Source organism: Ochotona princeps, chromosome 16 (genome assembly GCF_030435755.1).
Source record: "Ochotona princeps isolate mOchPri1 chromosome 16, mOchPri1.hap1, whole genome shotgun sequence".
NCBI classification, from domain to species: Eukaryota; Metazoa; Chordata; class Mammalia; order Lagomorpha; family Ochotonidae; genus Ochotona; species Ochotona princeps.
In genome coordinates this window covers 175,310-194,762 of record NC_080847.1, presented here as the reverse complement: position 1 = coordinate 194,762, position 19,453 = coordinate 175,310, and the positions used below count along the sequence as shown (strand labels likewise).

Below are 19,453 nucleotides of genomic sequence, written 5' to 3'. Positions count from 1 at the left end.
GAGGACCGGGGGGTGCTGCACCCACACACACCCACATCCAGAGGACCGGGGGGGGCCTGCACCCACACACACCCACATCCAGAGGACCGGGGGGGCTGCACCCACACACACCCACATCCAGAGGACGGGGGGGGCTGCACCCACACACACCCACATCCAGAGGACGGGGGGGGGCTGCACCCACACACCCACATCCAGAGGACGGGGGCCTGTACCCACACACACCCACATCCAGAGGACGGGGGGGGCTGCACCCACACACCCACATCCAGAGGACGGGGGCCTGCACCCACACACACCCACATCCAGAGGACCGGGGGGGGCCTGCACCCACACACACCCACATCCAGAGGACCGGGGGGTGCTGCACCCACACACACCCACATCCAGAGGACCGGGGGGGGCTGCACCCACACACACCCACATCCAGAGGACGGGGGGGGCTGCACCCACACACCCACATCCAGAGGACGGGGGGGCCTGCACCCACACACACCCACATCCAGAGGACCGGGGGGGGCCTGCACCCACACACACCCACATCCAGAGGACGGGGGCCTGTACCCACACACCCACATCCAGAGGACGGGGGGGGCTGCACCCACACACCCACATCCAGAGGACGGGGGGCTGCACCCACACACACCCACATCCAGAGGACGGGGGGGGCCTGCACCCACACACACCCACATCCAGAGGACCGGGGGGGGGCCTGCACCCACACACACCCACATCCAGAGGACGGGGGGGGCTGCACCCACACACCCACATCCAGAGGACGGGGGCCTGCACCCACACACACCCACATCCAGAGGACCGGGGGGGGGCTGCACCCACACACACCCACATCCAGAGGTCCGGGGAGGGGCTGCACCCACACACACCCACATCCAGAGGACCGGGGGGGGCCTGCACCCACACACACCCACATCCAGAGGACCAGGGGGCTGCACCCACACACCCACATCCAGAGGACGGGGGCCTGCACTCACACACACCCACATCCAGAGGACCGGGGGGGGGGCTGCACCCACACACACCCACATCCAGAGGACCGGGGGGCTGCACCCACACACCCACATCCAGAGGACGGGGGCCTGCACTCACACACACCCACATTCAGAGGACCGGGGGGGGGCCTGCACCCACACACACCCACATCCAGAGGACGGGGGGGGCCTGCACCCACACACACCCACATCCAGAGGACGGGGGGGGCCTGCACCCACACACCCACATCCAGAGGACGGGGGCTGCACCCACACACACCCACATCCAGAGGACGGGGGCCTGCACCCACACACACCCACATCCAGAGGACCGGGGGGGGCCTGCACCCACACACACCCACATCCAGAGGACCGGGGGGGGCTGCACCCACACACACCCACATCCAGAGGACCGGGGGGGGGGCTGCACCCACACACACCCACATCCAGAGGACCGGGGAGGGGCTGCACCCACACACACCCACATCCAGAGGACCGGGGGGGGCCTGCACCCACACACACCCACATCCAGAGGACCGGGGGGGGGCCTGCACCCACACACACCCACATCCAGAGGACCGGGGGGCTGCACCCACACACCCACATCCAGAGGACGGGGGCCTGCACTCACACACACCCACATCCAGAGGACCGGGGGGGGGCTGCACCCACACACACCCACATCCAGAGGACCGGGGGGCTGCACCCACACACCCACATCCAGAGGACGGGGGCCTGCACTCACACACACCCACATCCAGAGGACCGGGGGGGGCCTGCACCCACACACACCCACATCCAGAGGACCGGGGGGGGCCTGCACCCACACACACCCACATCCAGAGGACCGGGGGGGCTGCACCCACACCCACATCCAGAGGACCGGGGGGGGGGCTGCACCCACACACACCCACAGGCAGAGGACCTGGGGGCTATGTCCACTTGCTTAGCCAGCTCTCTCAGTTGCATATTCTGTTTAGCAGCCCTTTCTGTGAATGGCTATTTCAGGAATAGGGACCAGGAACTGCATGTGGGTCCCCTGTGGGTGCTGTTGGCATAGCCTCTCAGGGTATAGGTGAGCAGGAAGCAACACTGGGCACAGAGCCAGGCACCCTGATCCAGGATGCAAGCACCTCAGGTGGCAGCTTCACCCCTGCATCTGCCAAGTCACCCACAAAGAACTTGTCAACAGCCCCAACTCCCCAGGACCTCCGGGCACCCCACCTCCAACACATAGGACTGTCCCCTGAACTTCAGTATGGCTGTGCCTGTCTTGCTGTGGTCTGGTGGGACCCCCACATACCCTCACCCAGCCAGGCTGCATGCCAGCGTCTAATTGTCCCCCTGGGACACAAGGTCTGAACTGTGTCCGAAAATAACCTGGTGCACAGAGCTGCCTCCTCTTGGATTTCACTTTTCCTCCTGGCTGTGGGAGCTGACAAAGGCAGCTTTGAGGGCCTCTGCAGTAACCTGAGCCCCAGCTCACGGCACAGGATCTCATGGGAGGAGCTGGCCTATTTCTGTGTATCCTTGCTGCTGCTGGGGTGGCCACGCAAGGCCCAGGTGAGTCACTTCCTTCTGTCTTAAGTCCTTTTTGTACCTTGACCACCGTGTGTGGTCACAGCCCACACAGACCTGGCATTTAGAGCCAGTTCACCTGCTGACTTACAAGACCCTGGAGATGCTGTAGCCTGTACATCTGCTAAGATGCTCAGAGACCCCATGCTCTGAGCAGGTGGTGCAAATAGCCCCCTCACCCGAGAGCAGCACAGACAGGGAGCAGACATAGTGTCCAGCTGTTCCCAGTCCCTCTAGGCTCACCCCAAACGAAGGCAGATGCCCAGCTGGGCTCCTCCCTGCCTTCCCCTGGCTGGCGTCTGTGTACAGCCCTCGGTAAATGGGCGTGGACAAACAGCTCATGGCACAGGTGAGCGTTTGGGGAGTGTGACTGCCCACAAGATAGCCTGAGAGGTGACAGCTCCGTCCAACACCACCTGCTGAGTCACCGCGTGCGGCACGCTCACACACACGCAACCCCAGGGACAAGGGATGGCATCTGGGGTCAGGCCAAAACTCCTGGAGCCCAGGATTAGAAATGGCCTCGACCCCCCTGCAGAGTTCTTGCCTCATGGGGTGGGGGATGGGGGTGGGGCACTGAGGCCTTTGAAGGTTCAGTAGATTCCCATGGTAGCCTAGACCACAGAGCACCCTGCCCCTTCCAGGATCCACCTAGCCTGCGGGAGGGGTCACAGCCAGAGGTTAGTGTCCAGTCCCTCCCTCTTCCTCACTGGGGTCATGGTGAGGGGTCAATGTCCAGCCCCCCCTTCCCCACTGTGGTCACTGCTGGGAGTGACCTTTGCTCTTACAAGAGTGAGTGGCAGGCAGAACCACATGTACCTTGTGACAGGTCCCCTGGGAACCACACAGGGTCTCAGGACCACGAGCTAGTTCGGTTGCATGGTTTTGCGGCCCTACCCAGGCTCTGGACTCTTTGAAGAGAGTCCACCACCATGTTGTCAGCAAGTGAAATGTGAGCCCCTGGGAGAGTAGCAGGGGCTCTGAATTGACCCCTCTCCCAGGCACACTCTGGTAAACCTCTGGCTGGTTTACCACACATACACAAGGTGACCTGCCCGGGTGCCTCGGAGGGGAGCGGTGGGGGCGAGACCTCCTCCATGAGAGGTTCCCCAGGTGTGGTCAGATCAGGCATGGGTCAGGCCAGCAGAGGGCGACCCTGGCCTCACACATCTGCCACGTCTCAGGTAGGGACCACTGCCATTCCCAGTTCTTTGCTAGGGGGAGTCGGGGTTCCCTGCATGGTATTCCAGCCTTGCATCCCTCCCTTTTAGGGTTCCTCCCCCAAAGCACCAGGGTGTCCCTGGCTGCAGCCTCTCTGTCTCTCTCTCTCTCTCTCTCTCTCTCTCTCTCTCTCTCTCATGTGGGTGCGGGGCGGGGAGGCTGCGGAGAACCAGCCAGGCAGGGACAATGGCATCCCTGACTCCCGGTCCAGGACGGTAGGACAGCCCTCGCCCTGCTGCTCCACGCCTGCTCCAGCTATGGGGAGCAGGCCTCACAGAGCAAGGACATCCTCACAGGTGACGCAGACCCCACAGAGTCCTGGCTCCTCCGGGACGTGAACCCAGGGGTGGAAGACCCCTGCTACCTTTCAAATAAGCAAACGTTTAAAATAACAATTTTAAAACCCTTTGGCTTGAGACAGTCAGCATAGGGTCTCGGAACTACAGGGCTCCTCCTTTCCCAAGCCTAGCAAAACTAGGAACCTGCATTTTTGCTCGTCTCCTGGTCGGGTCCGGCGTTTAGGCCTCCAAGGCATCTCCCTGTCCCGTGACTCTGACCCGGCCGGGGGAGGGGTAGGAGAGTTCCCGGGACCCCAACAAACTGGGCTCCGGGGTGCAGTGCACAGGCTCACTGACCACCCATGTCCTGCCTGCCCAGGGAGCCGCCCCCAGGTCACCTTGCCTGAGCCGAGCGCACCGGCCGCGGTCGGGGAGCTCGTGGGGTGCGGGGCCCCTCCTCCGTCCCCAACACTTGCCCGGCCGGGACCGGCGCGGTCACTGCGGAGTCGAGGCCCGGGAGCGCCTCCACCCTGCGCGCGCGCTCCCGCCCGGCCCGCCTCTGCGGCCGGCCGAGCGCAGCGGGCGTGCGGACCCGCCCCGCGCTGTCATGGGAACGGCCGGGCGCGCCCGCGGCGAGCATGGGGCGGCCATGGCCGGGGCCGGCGGCTGCGGCGGCGGCGCTGCTGCCCCAGCCCGGCCCGAGCCCTCGGAGCTGTCGCTGCGGGAGGTGCTGCAGGTGTACGAGCAGCCCATCAATGAGGAGCAGGCGTGGGCCGTGTGTTTCCAAGGCTGCCGCGGGCTGCAGGACGCGCCGGGCGCCCGCATCCGTGACACGGACGATGTCCTCCTGCGCAGGGACGGCTCGGTGGGCGCGCGGCGAGGGCCCGGACTCGCGGGTGAGGCGGGGTGCGGGGCCCGGGGCTGGACCCGCGGTCGGGACACCGCCCGGGGACCCTCTGAAGGTCCGGCGGCTGCGGACGCTCAGCGCATCCTCCTGGGCAAGGACCCGCCAGGTCCTAGTGCGGCACCGGGTCGGCGCTGGGCGCGGCCCCGGCGCCGAAGGGTCCGGGGGACTCCAGGCTCCGACTTGCGAGGATGTGCGCAAGCGCCGCGGGGCGACTTTCTCTTGGAGCCGGCCCGGGAAGTCCACCCCGGACGGCGCCTTGCTCTGTCTCACTTTCTTCCCAGAGCAGTGGCCGCGTCTGCCTTTAGGGTTCGGTGGGAGTCCGTGGACAGAGGCCAACGCCACTGGGCTGGTGCAGGCCCAGCAGCACCCTGGAAGGGGTGGGGCCGCCGTCCATCCCTGTCCGCACACCTTGGCCCCTGTCCACCAAGAGCCCATAAAGGTGTTTCCCGGCGCGTGACCAAGTAGGACACCCTTACCTGGCTCCCCTTCCTGGCGGAGTTGAGCTGGGAACCAGGCAGCTGCCGTGGCCAGCACAGCATTGCTCTTGGTCTTGAGCGATGCCCCAGGGAGGGGTGGGGGCGCCTCGCTGTCCTCCTGGAACCACCATCAGAGGGATGTGCGCCTCTCACCGCCGACTTGGTGTGTGTTGCTTTATTGACTTGAAAAATGCAGCAAGAAAAATACATGGGGGTGGGGAGGAGAGAGCATCCATGCCTCTGCTGGTCCACTACCCCAGGCATGCCGAGTCCAGGACTCAGCCTCCCATGTGGGTATAGGACCCCTCTGCTGCTATCCTGAGAGCAGTAGCAATAGCTGTAAGGGAATGGAGCAGTTGTGACAGGAAGTGGCGCCTATGGGAGATGGCAGCCTTGCAGGTGGTGGCTGTACCTGCTGTGCTGTGGAAGCTGACCCTTGTCTTACTTTCTGATGGCAGCTGAACTTCTAAGCCAGGCACCTGTCCCTGCATACAAGCTGTGAATAAGTGTGAAGTCTCAGGGAGAGTCTGGGCATACTAGGCTCCCTGTTCTTACCAAGATGGCTACAACAAGCCTTACTTGTAGAGAAGGCCGAGTCGGGGAGACAGAGACATGGAGGTATCTTCCATCTAGGAAGTGGGGTACAGGAGGCGACGCCTGTTCCCTTTGACCCTGAGCACCCTCTTGTTTGCTGAGCAAACACGGTTCCTACTGCTGTGGCTCCATGCCCATTTCCGCCTCTCGGTTCTTGCTGGTCTCTGAAGACCAGGCTGGTACAGGCACAGCTCCTGACGGTAGAGCTGGCCCATCAGGCAAGAGCAGCCGCAGGTAGTCTTTCTGCAGCTGTGGCCAGTCTGTGGGCTTCCTAGGCCCATCTTTCTGATCTCAGGCAAGGGCAGGCAGGAGCCCCTCCAGGCCTGATTGCTCTTTCCCCCTTAACATGTGTGGCTAGTGTTCAAGAGCTCAGGGTCCAGGCTTGGGGAGAGCCTGTGTGGCTGGGTCTGTGGCCTCCCTGAGGCAGGTAAAGTCTCCTGTGCCCACAGGCAGTCCACACTCTTTCATGGCTATGCCTAGAAGGGAGTTCCAGGGCTGTACTCCTTGGCCTAGCCTGCCCTGACCATACCTACAGCCTCTGGCACCACGCCCTGGGAGGGGTCTCGGCATCTGTTCTGAGTGATATCAGACAGGTGACCTGTCCATGTGAGCTCAGCAGATAGGAGTAGAAATACCCAAGCCTACTTCACAGGGGTCAGAATTGACCTGGCCAGGCTGACCCCCCCCAAATTCCTGCTCTGTGTCAAGACAGATCCCTCCCTGTCCCCCCATACTTCCCATCTCCCATGGTGTCTGTCCCACTGAGAGTTACAGGACCCTGCCTCTTCCTGTTTGTTCTGACACCCTGGGCTGGCCCCTGCTCACCTTCTAGTCTCTGAGTCATCATGTCTACAGCTGATCTTCCCCCAGCCTCCAAGGAGGCAGTGCCATGCAACCCCAACTTCCTCCAGTGTGCCTAGCCTTGCCCAGATAATGGGCCCTAACATAAAGATGCACACAGCAGGGGGTACACTGTCTGAAAGATGGGGGTATCCCTCCCTTATGCCCGGATGGGGATGATGGGGGTGCAGTGTCTTAGGAGATGGGGGATACCCCTGGGCTCACCATGACCCCATTTTCTTTTGCAGATCCTACAACAATGGTGGTACTGCCCAGCAACTCAGAAGCCCAGGTACTGTAAGCAGTTTTCAAGGTGACAGCGTCGTGTGATTGAAGCTATGAGGGATGAGATATGCAGGTGGCTCAGGGCCTCGGGATGGACCTGAAGAAATCTATCCCTGGGTGGGGGGCCTGGGCACAGGGGAGGGAGGGCCTGGCACCCAACCCATGGTCCAAGGAAGGAGCCAGCAAATATGGTCTGTGACATTGGTCTTCCTGTGGACACAGCCCTTGGCAGGTAGCAGGTGGCAGACTCAACTGCTGCCCAAGACCCAGTTGTTTCCACCTGCCAGAGGCCACATCCTGAACCTCTAACTCTCCCAACTTATCCATGTCCACCATCCCCATTGGCCCCTGCTGGCCCTATCCCCTGGAGACTAGACTATCAGCTTGTTCGTGTCTGTCCTCCCCATTACCCCCTGCTGGCCCTGATTCCTGGTGACCACCTACCTCTCCTTGTCACCCTGCAGACAGTGCAGTCACTGGGCTTTGCCATCTACCGTGCACTGGACTGGGGTCTGGATGAGAGCGAGGAGCGGGAGCTCAGCCCTCAGTTGGAGCGACTCATCGACCTCATGGCTAACAGTGACTGTGAAGATGGTGGCTGTGGGGCAGCTGATGAAGGCTATGGGGGCCCCGAGGAGGAGGAGGAGGCTGAGGGTGGCCCCCGGGCTGTACGCACTCTGGCCCAGGCCATGCGGCTATGCGCAGCCCGGCTGACGGACCCTCGGGGTGCCCAGGCCCACTACCAGGCTGTGTGCCGTGCCCTCTTCCTAGAGACCTTGGAGCTGCGTGCCTTCCTGGCCCGTGTCCGGGAGGCCAAGGAGGTAAGGGGGACTAGAATCCCAACAGGTACCTGGGTAAGGGGTCTCACGGTCCCAAGACGTGCCCAGGCAAGAAAAAGGGGGTCTCTCAGGAGGATCCTGGATATGACTGTTGCAACCTGTGACTATGGCCAGGAGTGATTGTGTCCATCGTTGACTGATTGTGTCCAGATGTGACTATATCCAGGTGACTGTCCAGGGGTGGTTGTGTCAAGGTGTGACTGTGGCCAAGTATGACTTTGTCCAGATATGGCTGTGGCCAAATGTGGTTACTGCCACCTGTGACTTTGGCCAGTACTTGTTTGTCATGCTGAGCACCTGCTCAGGCACTCATTAACGCAATTGTCCATTTGGCCCGTTTGACGGCACATGTGAGCCATGCTAAGCACATTGAGTCCTAGATGTTAATCGCAGCAGTGGGAGACAGGGTTGGGGTGGGGACGGTCAAGATGCAGAGGGTTAAGCCACCACTTGAGAGTATCTAGGATCAAAGTTCCCATCCAGCTTCCTGCACACCCTGGGAAGCGGCAGTGACGTTTCAGAAGCTTGGGTCCCTGCCAGCCATGTGGGAGATGGAGTTTGGCTTGGGCCAGGCTCAGCCTTGGCCTGTTGTGAGCATCTGAGGCATGAGCCAGCAGATGGAAGATTTCTCCCTATCGCTCTGTCTTTATGTAAGTAAATAAGCCAACAAACAGATGATTTGAAAAGAAGCAGGTAGGTGTCAGACTGCACCAGGGATCACAGTTGGGAAAGCAGCCAGGTACGTTCAGAACAGGTGGGCACACGCTCTGCCCTGTTGTCCCTGAGACAGCAGGATCAGTGGCACCTGATGAAAGGAGGGACCTCAACCCACACCTACACCTGTGGCCTGACTGGGTGCCAGGTAGGTCATAGAAGGGGTCACAGGGGCACCATGTGACCTTAAAGCGTTGTTCATCCTTATCCCGACAGCATCTTTGGCAGGGGTGAACGTTGTGTGCACCAGTGGCTCTGAGCTGGTAGCTCAGTCTCCAGGCCTGGTCCAAATGCCCACTAGTCCTGTTCCATGAGAAAACGTGGTTGTACATAGTGTGGCTGGAGATGAGGAAGCCTGGATGTGAAGTATGGCTAGATACGAGCAAGTGTGAGTGGATGTAAGGATGTGTGACTGTATGTGAGGACATGTGACTAGACGTGAGGAAGTGTGACTATTTGTGAAGTGTGACTGAAGTATGACTGGATGTGAAGTGTGGCTGGATGCAAGAATATGTGACTGACGAGACGTGAAGAAGTGTGACAATTTGTGAAGTGTGATGGATGTGAGGACATGTGACTACACATGAGAAAGTGTGACTATTTGTGAAGTGTGACTGTGAAGTATGATTGGATGTGAAGTATGGCTGGATGTGAGGATATGTGACTGGATATAAAGTGTGATTAGATATGAAGTATGACTGGATGTGAAGTGTGATTGGATGTGAGGGAGCCCAGAAATGAGGAACCATGATTAGATGTGAGGAACATGATGTCTGGACATGACAAAGTCTGGGTGTGAGGAAAGGCAACTGTAGGTGAGGGAGCCTGGATAAGAGGAACCATAACTGAATGTGATGTGACTGGACATGAGCAAGTGTGATTGGACTTGAGAGGTAGTGTGACTGGATTTGACAAAGCTTGGATGTGGAGGAGTGAACCTGGACTGGTGAGTCATGTCCATGCTCAGTCTTGGCACCAACCGGATATGTGGTCCTAGATGCTGCAGAAGCTCGGGGAGGATGAGCCAATGGTGGAGAATCCACAGGTGGAGCTCGACAACCTGGGACGCACTGATTGGGTGAGTGGGTTCCCTCCAGATGGGGGCACCTGGAGGGCTGGTGCCTGTGATGCTGAGGGCCATCTCTCTCCCCTCGGGTCAGGCCCGGCTGTGGGTCCAGCTCATGCGGGAGTTGCGCCATGGGGTAAAGCTCAAGAAGGTGCAGGAGCAGGAGTTCAACCCCCTCCCCACCGAGTTCCAGCTCACGCCCTTCGAGATGCTGATGCAAGACATCCGCGCCCGGAACTACAAACTGCGCAAGGTCATGGTGAGCAACCCTGCCCCATCCCTGCTGGGTGAGAGGGAGGCCGGTCTGGGCCTGGGCCGAGGGGTGAGCAACCCTGAGCAAACCCCTGCCCCATCCCTGCTGGGTGAGAGGGAGGCCGGCCTGGGCCTGGGCCGAGGGGTGAGCAACCCTGAGCAAACCCCTGCCCCATCCCTGCTGGGTGAGAGGGAGGCCGGCCTGGGCCTGGGCCGAGGGGTGAGCAACCCTGAGCAAACCCCTGCCCCATCCCTGCTGGGTGAGAGGGAGGCCGGCCTGGGCCCGGGCCAAGGGCAGATCAGCTCTGGAGTTCAGGCCATGGTCAGGTCATCAGGCCCCAGCATCTGCCCTGCACGGTACAGGCCTGCTCATCTCTCTCTGCGGGCCACCTCTGTCCCTGGCAGGTGGATGGGGACATCCCCCCAAGGGTGAAGAAGGACGCCCATGAGCTCATTCTGGACTTCATCCGCTCCCGGCCTCCGCTCAAGCAGGTTAGAGCCCTCCTCAAGGGGCTGCTCTCTGCCTCAGTCTGCAAGGCTGGGCGCTGGCGATGGATGCTCTGTTCTTGGACCTGTGTCCATCTGGGCAGGGTCATTGGACAGCCACCATCCAATCTCAGTGCAGACAGGACTTGCTGGGGTCACACTGCCTCTCTGCCCACCCCCCCACTGTCCCTGCAGGTGTCAGACCGACGTCTTGGCCCCCTGCCTCAGAAGCAGAGGACCCTACATGAGAAGATCCTGGAGGAGATCAAGCAGGAGCGGAGGCTGCGCCCAGTTGGGGGCCAGCACTGGGGGTCCCGGGGTGAGCTGGGGAGGGGCATGCTGGGCCCAGTACTCCTGCAGGCAGAGGCTGCAGTGCTATGGCTCCTGGAGGGGGCCACCCTGTCAGGACAAAGTGATCTTTGTATCCTACTCTTATGGTTGGTCACTTGCTGCTGTGAGGTCTTGATAGGACCAGTTTCAACATTTTAGGGGGGAGTATGTTTGCTTAGGCATCTGAAGCCCCTTCCTTCTGGGATTCTCTGAGTGAAGTTGTGTAAGAGCCTGGCTTCCAGCTTGCCTCCCTCAGTGCCTGGGCAGCTGTCAGCTAGGACCTCTCCTGCCTGTCACCCCTCCTCCTGGGTGGAAACTTATCATTGTCCAGGGATGGGGAGCCATCAGTCAGGGCACCCCCGACCCTGCTCACCATCCGCACCCCCTCCCCAGCGTTTGGTTCTTTGCCCTGCCTCCTTGGTGCCTGTTCCGGGGACATCAAGTCCACCTCCTGCATCAACCTGTCTGATGTGGACGTCAGAAGCAGCCCCCAGCGCCCACGGCCACGTGTGCTGCTCAAGGCACCCACCCTTGCTGAGATGGAAGAGATGAACACATCTGAGGTCAGCCCATATGCTCAAGATGGATGAGGGGGCCAGGGGCCCAAGCAGAGGCGACGAGCAGTTCTGGCTGAGTGGGTGTCACTGCCGTGTCTGGCAAGACCCGTAGGGCTCCCCACGGCCATGGCCACTCAGGAGCAGGCTTGGGACTCGGGGACCCCTGTCCATCAAGACAGCTCAGAAAAGTGACTCTGGGACCGTAGCTTCAGGCCATCTCTTTCCACAGAAAAGCAGGTGTGACATCACAGTGACTCAACACATGGTAGTGAGCAGACTGAGCAGCTCCTGCTCCAGACAATCGCTGTCCCTGAGCCAGGTGGCTCCTCCTCCTGGCTCCATGTCTTCAGGACTTAGCAAGAGGTTTAGGGAAAGGTTTGGGCACTGAGCCACTGCCAGGACTCATGTGTGACGTGGGAGGGCCATGGTGAGTGGGAGACAGCCTGGACCTGGCAAGTCAGTGCTGGTCGGTGTCTGCTGTGCCCGCAGGAAGAAGAGTCCCCATGTGGGGAGGTGACACTGAAGCGGGATCGCTCTTTCTCAGAGCATGACTTGGCACAGCTGCGGAGTGAGGTGGCCTCTGGCCCCCAGCCCGCTGGAGGTGTGGAGCCCAGCCGGCCCCGAGTGGGCAGTGAACACTCCTGGAGACCCCACAGTAGAGATCAGGGCAAGTGCTGGCCCCAGTCCCACTCTCTCCCCTGTATGTCCCTAGAGCTACGGCTCTACCTGGGCTGCTGTCCCCACCTGCCGTGGGACCATCCGCTGTCCCCAGTGTCCATCTGTTCCCCTCCTCAAAGGGCCTGTGCTCTTCCTCCAGACTCCCACCCTGGGAGTGTGCAGTCCCCACCTGATGCCAGCTTCCTCCGCTTCAGTGTTCTGGGCCCAGACGACAGACCAGAAGCCTCCACGGCCCCAGACAACAAACACCTGTGGCTGGTGAGTAGTGGGCAGGGAGACCAGGGCCTGAGGGCAGCTGCTGGGGATCAGGCTGGCTTGAGCAGTGCCGAGGAAGCAGGCAAGGCAGGTCTTTGCCAACCCTGCTGTGGAATGTTGGACCCTGCAGGCAGAGGCTGGGACTTGGCACTCAGGATGTAGAGCCTGTTACTGAGTGGGCGCTTGGCTGCCTGCTGTGTCCTTCTGGCCTGGATCTGGCTGTGGTACAGCAAGTTATGCAGCTGCTGGTTGGGACACTGGAATTTCACATTAGTCATTTCAAGTCCTGGCTGCACCAAGATTTTTGTTTTGTTTTTTTAAAAGATCAATTTTAATTATTTGAGAGGCAGAACTACAGGGAGTGGAACGTCACACAAATGGTTTAGGGGGTCCTCCATCTGCTGGTTCACCTTCCAAATGGCTACAACATCAGGGGTAGGACAGGCCAAAGCCAGGGGCCATGGGCTTCAGCTGGGTCTCACATGTGGATGTAGGAGCCCAAGCATTTGAGCCATCCTCTGCTACTTTCCCAGGCCCAAGAGCAGGGACTGGGTTGGAAGTGGAGCAACCAGGACTCCAACTTGCATCCAAGTGAGATGAATGCCGCAGGATGTAGCTCAGCCAATTCCATCATAGCACCAAACCCAGATCTAAGCTTCCAGCCCACTTTCCTACTAATGTACCTGGGACGCAGCAGGTGATGGCCCAAGTACTTGGTTTCCTGGCACCCAGAAGAGAGACCTGGCCTGGATTCTCTGGCTCCTTGCTTCAGCCTGGTCTAGTTCTGGCTTCTGTGGGCATTTGAGCAACGAACCGGTGAATTGTCACTCTGCCTTCTAAGTAAAACTGAAGAGTCCTAAATAAATAAAGGGACCACATGTTCCAAGTAGATTTGCAGCTCTGGGGTCTGAACACTGCTCATGCCTCATCCACGGGGCAGGCTGTCGTCTCTGCACTTAGCGAACTGGCCACAAGCTCCGAGGAGAATGTCTGTGCACACGTAGCACTGTCAGTCAAGTCAGTCAGGATACGAGCAGGGTCCTTGGTCCCGCATGCGACTGCAGCTTGCACCCACCAGCAACCCATAAATCCTGCCTCCTCTGTGGCAACAGTGGCTTTCTGAGCTCTGCGGCCTGTGAAGTGCTTTCCACGTATGACCTCAGCAGCGCTGAAACAAACAGCCCATTTCACAGAAGAGAAAAACTGAGGCTTAGATTGTGTTGAGTTTTGTGCTAAGCACTGGTGAGGTCGAGGGTGGGATGGGTAAAACAGGGACATAGGACACAGTCATGCTGAAGCCTGGAAGAGAACAAGGTCGGCAGCAAGGGAGGACAGCGCCCTTGGACTTCTAGGAAGGATGACCTGAGATGGATTCGATGTTTACTAGGTGGGAGGCACCTAACCAAAGTGGGGCAGCAGAGGGAGTAAGGGGCATCAGTGTTCAGGAAGCCAGCAGCCTGTTCTGTCCTCGGCCTCCACCCAGGAGTTCAGCCACCCTGTGGAGAGTCTGGCCCTGACAGTGGAGGAAGTGATGGATGTGCGCCGCGTGCTGGTAAAGGCAGAGATGGAGAAGTTCTTGCATAACCGGGAGCTCCTCAGCAGCCTGAAGAAGGGGAAGGTAAGGGCCCCATCCCCTTTTGCTGGCTCACTCAGCAAGTGCGGTACTTAGGACACACTACCCCCTACCCCTACCCGGAGCGTGGGACCAAGGTGGGCTCTAGCTAGGCGCTTCCTCACAGGTTTGCTGTTGCTGCCGAGCCAAGTTCCCCCTGTTCTCCTGGCCCCCCACCTGTCTCTTCTGCAAGAGGTGAGCCTTCTGAGCATGCCCTGGCTACAAGTTTACCAGAAAAGGAGGTAAGACACCTCCAGACCGGGGCTGGCCTGGGACTGTGACTTATACCATTACACTGAATTCATAAGTTCCAGAATTTTAACATTTATCTAATTTAGATAGCTCAGCCAAGAGAACAGACACGTTCCACTCAGACATACGCAAAAAACAGCTGGCAAAGGACATGAGACCATGGTTTTTAAGATACTGGGTGTGGAGCCAAGGAAGGGACCCTGACAAGGATGAAGGATGCTCTCAGGACAGTGTTGCAGATACGCGAGAAGGGCACAGAACCCCAGGACCTGCCTCAGAGGCCTACCTCAAGGGCTGAGTGCATCTGGGCAAAGGAAAGCCTGCATCAGGGCTTACCCAGCTGTAGCCCACGGGCCAGTGTGGCTGGCTGGCCATCCCCACCCATTGATTTGCCAGACTTCAGTATCTGACTTTGCAGAGGCTCCACTTACCCTCGTGCTAAGCAGCCACTTTTCTCCAGTGCACACAGACAAGAATCTATACCTATAAACTCAAAAGGAATCAAGTCATACACAACAGATTCTCTGATCATGATGAAATAAAATTAACCTCTGGGTTTGCTGAGAATGAATTATAGATCATCCATGTATGAAGACCTAGTTATACACTTCAGATACATTTTTGTTCACGATGCTGGCAATAGTCTGGAAGTGGAACATCCCCATTCTCTTCTTTTTTTTCTGAGTCTTACTGTTACCACGGGCGGGCAGAGGCAGGGATGGTGTGGAGTGACAATTGGGTCCTGCAATAACCAGGGGTAGACAGTCAGGGACGCATGGGGGTGCCAGTGGGGGATATGCAGAATCAGCCTCTTCACCACTGAACTTGCTCCCCTTCCTTCCCTTCCAGAGCTGTCTGCGCCTCCTGCAGCATGAAGGTGAATATCTGAGTGACGGGGGCAGGAGGTCCATGCCTCCTGCCCTCACCAGGCTCCACATCCACACCTCTCCTCTCCTCAGGCGGGACCCTTCTTCCCTATACTTCTCAAGACTGTGTGTAGTTTTTAAAGACCCAATAGGTGGGGGTTTTTTTAGATTTCATTATTTATTTGAAAGAGCAACAGAGACAGAAAGATCTTCTGGTTCAATCCTTAATGTCCACAATGACTGGGACTGGGCCATCTTCCTTGCTAAGATTCCTTGCATTTCCCCTCTGAAATCTTAGCTTTGGCCATCACCTCTGGGGGACACATGCTCAGAGGTGATGAACAGTAATACTTAGATGCATGTCACCCATGCATTCAGTTCCTAGATACTTCTACCGTTACATCTCTCTCTTTTTTAGATGCTTTTGTTATTGGAAAGGCACATTTACAGAGAAAAGGAGATATAGAAAGATCTTCTGTTCACTGGTTCACTTCCCAAATGGCTGCAATGGCTAGTGCTAAGCCAATCTGAAGCTAGGAGCTTCTGGGTGCACGCAGGTGCAGGGTCCCAAGGCACTGGGCCATCCTTGACTACTTTCCCAGGCCACAAGCAGGGAGCTGGATGGGAAGTGTGGCAGCCGTGACATGAACCAGCATCCATATAGGATCCTGGCGCGTGTAAGGCAAGGATTTAGACACTGAGCCATCATGCTGGGCTACCATTGCATCTTGGCCAGAAAAAACTCCCACCTCATGAAATGCTGCCTGATTCTGTCCCTGCCTGGAGGAGCAGGCAGCTCAGCAGGGTGTGCAGAGGCCTCACAGTAGTTGGTAGCACAGCACTCTGAGCACGCAGCGGTCCTGTGCCTGGGGAGGGAGTCTTGTCCACTTGCCCTGTATGTGTTGCAGATGAAGATGCCTTCCAAGAAGTTTGCACACATCCCTGTCTACACGCTGGGCTTCGAAGGTCCACAGAGGGCGTCGGCTGGCAGGGCCTCCACAGCCCACAGAAGAGATATCTTCCAGTATGTTCCCTCACCTCAGGTTCCCTGTGACTGGGTCCTCAGTCACATAGGCGCTGGGCTGAGGGGGGCAGGGACCCTTCCGAGGCCATGGAAGCCCTGCTGCTGTTTGGAGACACATCAGGAGGGCTCTGGGAGATGGGGTTGGGAATTCGACGGGGTGGTTGGGACTCGGGACTCAGGTTCCTGTCAAGGAAGACCCTTCGCTAGCATGAACTCTTGAGGCATGTCCATTCCCAGGATCCACATGGGGACCTGGGGAAGAGGGTACACTTGACATCTCAGCAGCTGGCTCCTCCCTCTGCCCTACCCAGGTCCCTGCAGGGCCCACAGTGGCGGAGCGTGGAGGAGGCATTCCCCCACATCTATACCCACGGCTGTGTCCTGAAGGACGTCTGCAGTGACTGTGCCAGGTTTGTGGCTGACGTAGTGCACTCCAGCCGCAAGAGTGTAGATGTGCTCAATACAACGCCACGCCGCAGCCGCCAGACCCAGTCCCTCTACATCCCTCACACCGGGACTCTGGACCTCAAGTGACAGCCCCAGAAAACCCCAGTACTGAGCTGCTCTGGGTCCTAGGGTACAGCCACCCCCAGCCTCCTGAGCTGTGCATGTACATATATACATAGATAGATCATTTATATAATATATACATGCAGCCTACGTTTCTACCTGTGTCTCCAGCTGTCCTTTGTGGCCAGGCTCACTGCAGGTCCCGGGGAAGGTTGATTCTGAGTTCCTTGGGGAAGACAAGTGGGTGGGGGCGGTTCTCACTGAGATCTATTCTAGATCTGGGGCCTCCTGCCACAACAGCTTCTCCCTGGCTGCAGTCTAAGTATGAACAGGACGCCTGGAATCCCACGGGTCCCACAAAGTCCCTGAGGTAGAGTTTGCTCCCTGATGCTGGCCTGGCATCTGCAGCCCTGTACACACTGGTCACTAGCCCGGAGGATAGTCCTGCTGCAGAGAGGCCACATGCTGCTCCTGGCCTCACAAAGTCTTCTACCTGAGCCCATGGCACTGGGCACCTTCCCTCGGGGCCAAAGTGGCAACCTTGGCTCAGTGGTCAAGTGTGCCATGACATGAGGCACTTCCTGTTGACAAAGCCCCAGCTGCCACCTCTACCAGCTTCACATCTTTGGGCAGACTTTGCTGAGCTGCTTAGCACTCACTCTAGCCGCACCCACAGGCCTAGGGCTACTCTGGGCATCATCTCCAGAAACAGGAAGCCCTCGGTGGACCACAGGAAAGGCTTGTGTCAGTTCCTGTCTGCTCACAGGGCCCAGGAGGCGAGTCCTGTCATTACTGTACCTGACAGTGAACAAACTGAGTTGAAGGAATCTGGCCAAAGATACACAGCCTAGGAACATGCTGAAACCCCAGTGAGATCTATAAGACAGAATGCTTTCATTCTGGAGTACAAGAAACTCAAATACTCAAAACTAGAGCAGAGGCCGGCACCATGGCTCAACTAGCTAATCTTCCCCTTGCAAGGCTCTAGCATCCTATATGGGTACCAGTTTGTGTTCCAGCTGCTCCACTTCTCATCCAGCTCCCTGCTTATGGCCTGGAAAGGTAGCAGAGAACCTGCACCCGCATGGTAGACCTAGAAGCTCCTGGCTTCAGGTTGGCTTAGCTCTGGCCATTGCAGCCAGCAGATGCAAGATCTTCACCTCTCTAAGTCTGTCTTTCCATTAAAGATAAATAAATCTATGAACAAACAAAAAGCTAGAGCAGCTAGCTCCCAGCTGTTCCTTCAGCACATCATAGACTTCCTTCCTGGATTTTCATTCCCTTCCCCTTAAAAAACAAAACAAAACAAAAAAAACTTATCTGAAAGGCAGAATCACAGAAAACAGAGATCTTCCACATCTTGTTTCCCTCCTCAGATGGCCACAACAGCTGGGCCTGGGCTAGGCCACGTCAAGCGCCAGTATCTCCACCCAAGTGTCCCATGTGGGTGGCAGGGACCCAGGGACATGGGCCATCGGCTGCTGATAACTGAGTGTAGCAGCTGAAACACAAACCAGCGTATTTGTAGGACCCCAGTGTTACAGGTCACAGTTTAATCCCTTGCCACTACGGGGGTGCCTACATCCATATTTGTGAGCCAACTTTTTGCTTGAGTTCTTGGGTTCCTGCTACTCACAAGGCAGACCCCAGAGTTTCTGGTCCTTGACTGAGGCTTGGCCTAGCCCTGGCTCTGTGGTACGCTAGAGAGTGGACCAGACTGGAAGATCCATCTCTGGCTCATCCTCTGTCATTCTGCCTTTCAAACAAATACATCTTTTTTTTTTTTTTTTTTAAAGATTTATTTTTATTTTTATTACAAAGTCAGATATACTGAGAGGAGGATAGATAAAGAGGAAGTGCAGCTGCCGGGATTAGAACCAGCGGCCATATGGGATCAAGGCGAGGACCTTAGCCACTAGGCCACGCCGCCGAGCCCAAACAAATACATCTTTACAAAAGAAACGAAGGAAACGGGCAGAGGGTCAGGAATGCACAAAGCTGATGCTGCCTGGCACACCTGCAGGTACACACACCTGGGAGGTAAATGCTGTCATCACCGATTCCACCCAGGAATAAGCTGGCACTGGCAGCATGTCCAGCTCCCAGCTGGAACCATAGGGAGACTGGGTTCTAATTCACATGAAACACTTGGAAATAAAGCATATCCTATGGGTAGACATTTGGCCTAATGGCTAAGATGCCTCCCAGGGACCCAGTGTCAGCTCAATTGGCCGATCCTCCACCTCCAAGTGCTGGGATCCCATATGGCCACCAGTTCATGTCCCAGTTGCTCCACTTCCCATCTAGCTCCCTGCTTGTGGGCTGGGAGGGCAGCAGAAGATGGCCTAAAGCCTTGGAATGCTATACCGTGTGGGAGACCTGAAGGAAGCTTGTGCTCCCAGCTTCAGATTGATTCAGCTCCAGCTGTTGTGGCCATTTGGGGAGTGAACCAGTGGATGGAAAATCTCATCTTTGCTTCTCTCTGTAAACGTGCCTTTCCAGTAAGAAAGACACTCCCATTCTCTGTCAGAGTGCCTGAGTTTCATCTTTGCATCTTGCTTCAGATCATCCAGGCCGGACACTGCAAAATTTGGAAAAGCATGCCGCACAATCAGCCCAGTGGGTCTCATGGCCCTGAGAAACAGAGGCCGCCTGTGACTTCTCAGAGCCAAGCTATCCTCGTTACGGGCCAGGCCCAGTTCATTTCTCTTGTGTACAAAAAAGCAGCTACCGCCAGATCTTCCCGAGTCGCATCCCTAGGCCAGGCAAGACACGGGGGGATGCGTCCATCCACTGGACCGGGTAACAACCAGCCCGGTTCAGGGCAGGCAGTAGCTCTGTGCC

At 57.9% G+C, this 19,453-nt stretch overlaps 1 protein-coding gene and 1 long non-coding RNA gene across 2 annotated transcripts; one reads left to right on the top strand and one right to left on the bottom strand.

Moving 5' to 3' along the window:
• The first annotated feature begins 4,676 nt into the window (after positions 1-4,676).
• SPIRE2 (spire type actin nucleation factor 2) lies at positions 4,677-16,634 on the top strand. The gene is made up of 15 exons (XM_058674438.1): positions 4,677-4,962; positions 7,132-7,175; positions 7,633-7,989; positions 9,719-9,799; positions 9,882-10,046; positions 10,445-10,531; positions 10,721-10,844; positions 11,249-11,418; positions 11,902-12,079; positions 12,230-12,348; positions 13,829-13,963; positions 14,085-14,152; positions 15,059-15,086; positions 15,984-16,099; positions 16,411-16,634. Exons 1-15 carry the CDS (start codon positions 4,716-4,718, stop codon positions 16,631-16,633), a joined length of 2,142 nt encoding a protein of 713 aa, XP_058530421.1. The 5' UTR covers positions 4,677-4,715; the 3' UTR covers position 16,634.
• LOC131482214 (uncharacterized) lies at positions 15,450-19,434 on the bottom strand. Its single transcript, XR_009246811.1, has 4 exons — positions 18,643-19,434; positions 17,408-17,485; positions 16,769-16,835; positions 15,450-16,351 (listed from the first exon to the last, which is right to left on the bottom strand). It is a non-coding gene; the product is annotated as an uncharacterized LOC131482214 (long non-coding RNA).
• Positions 19,435-19,453: the final 19 nt, after the last annotated feature.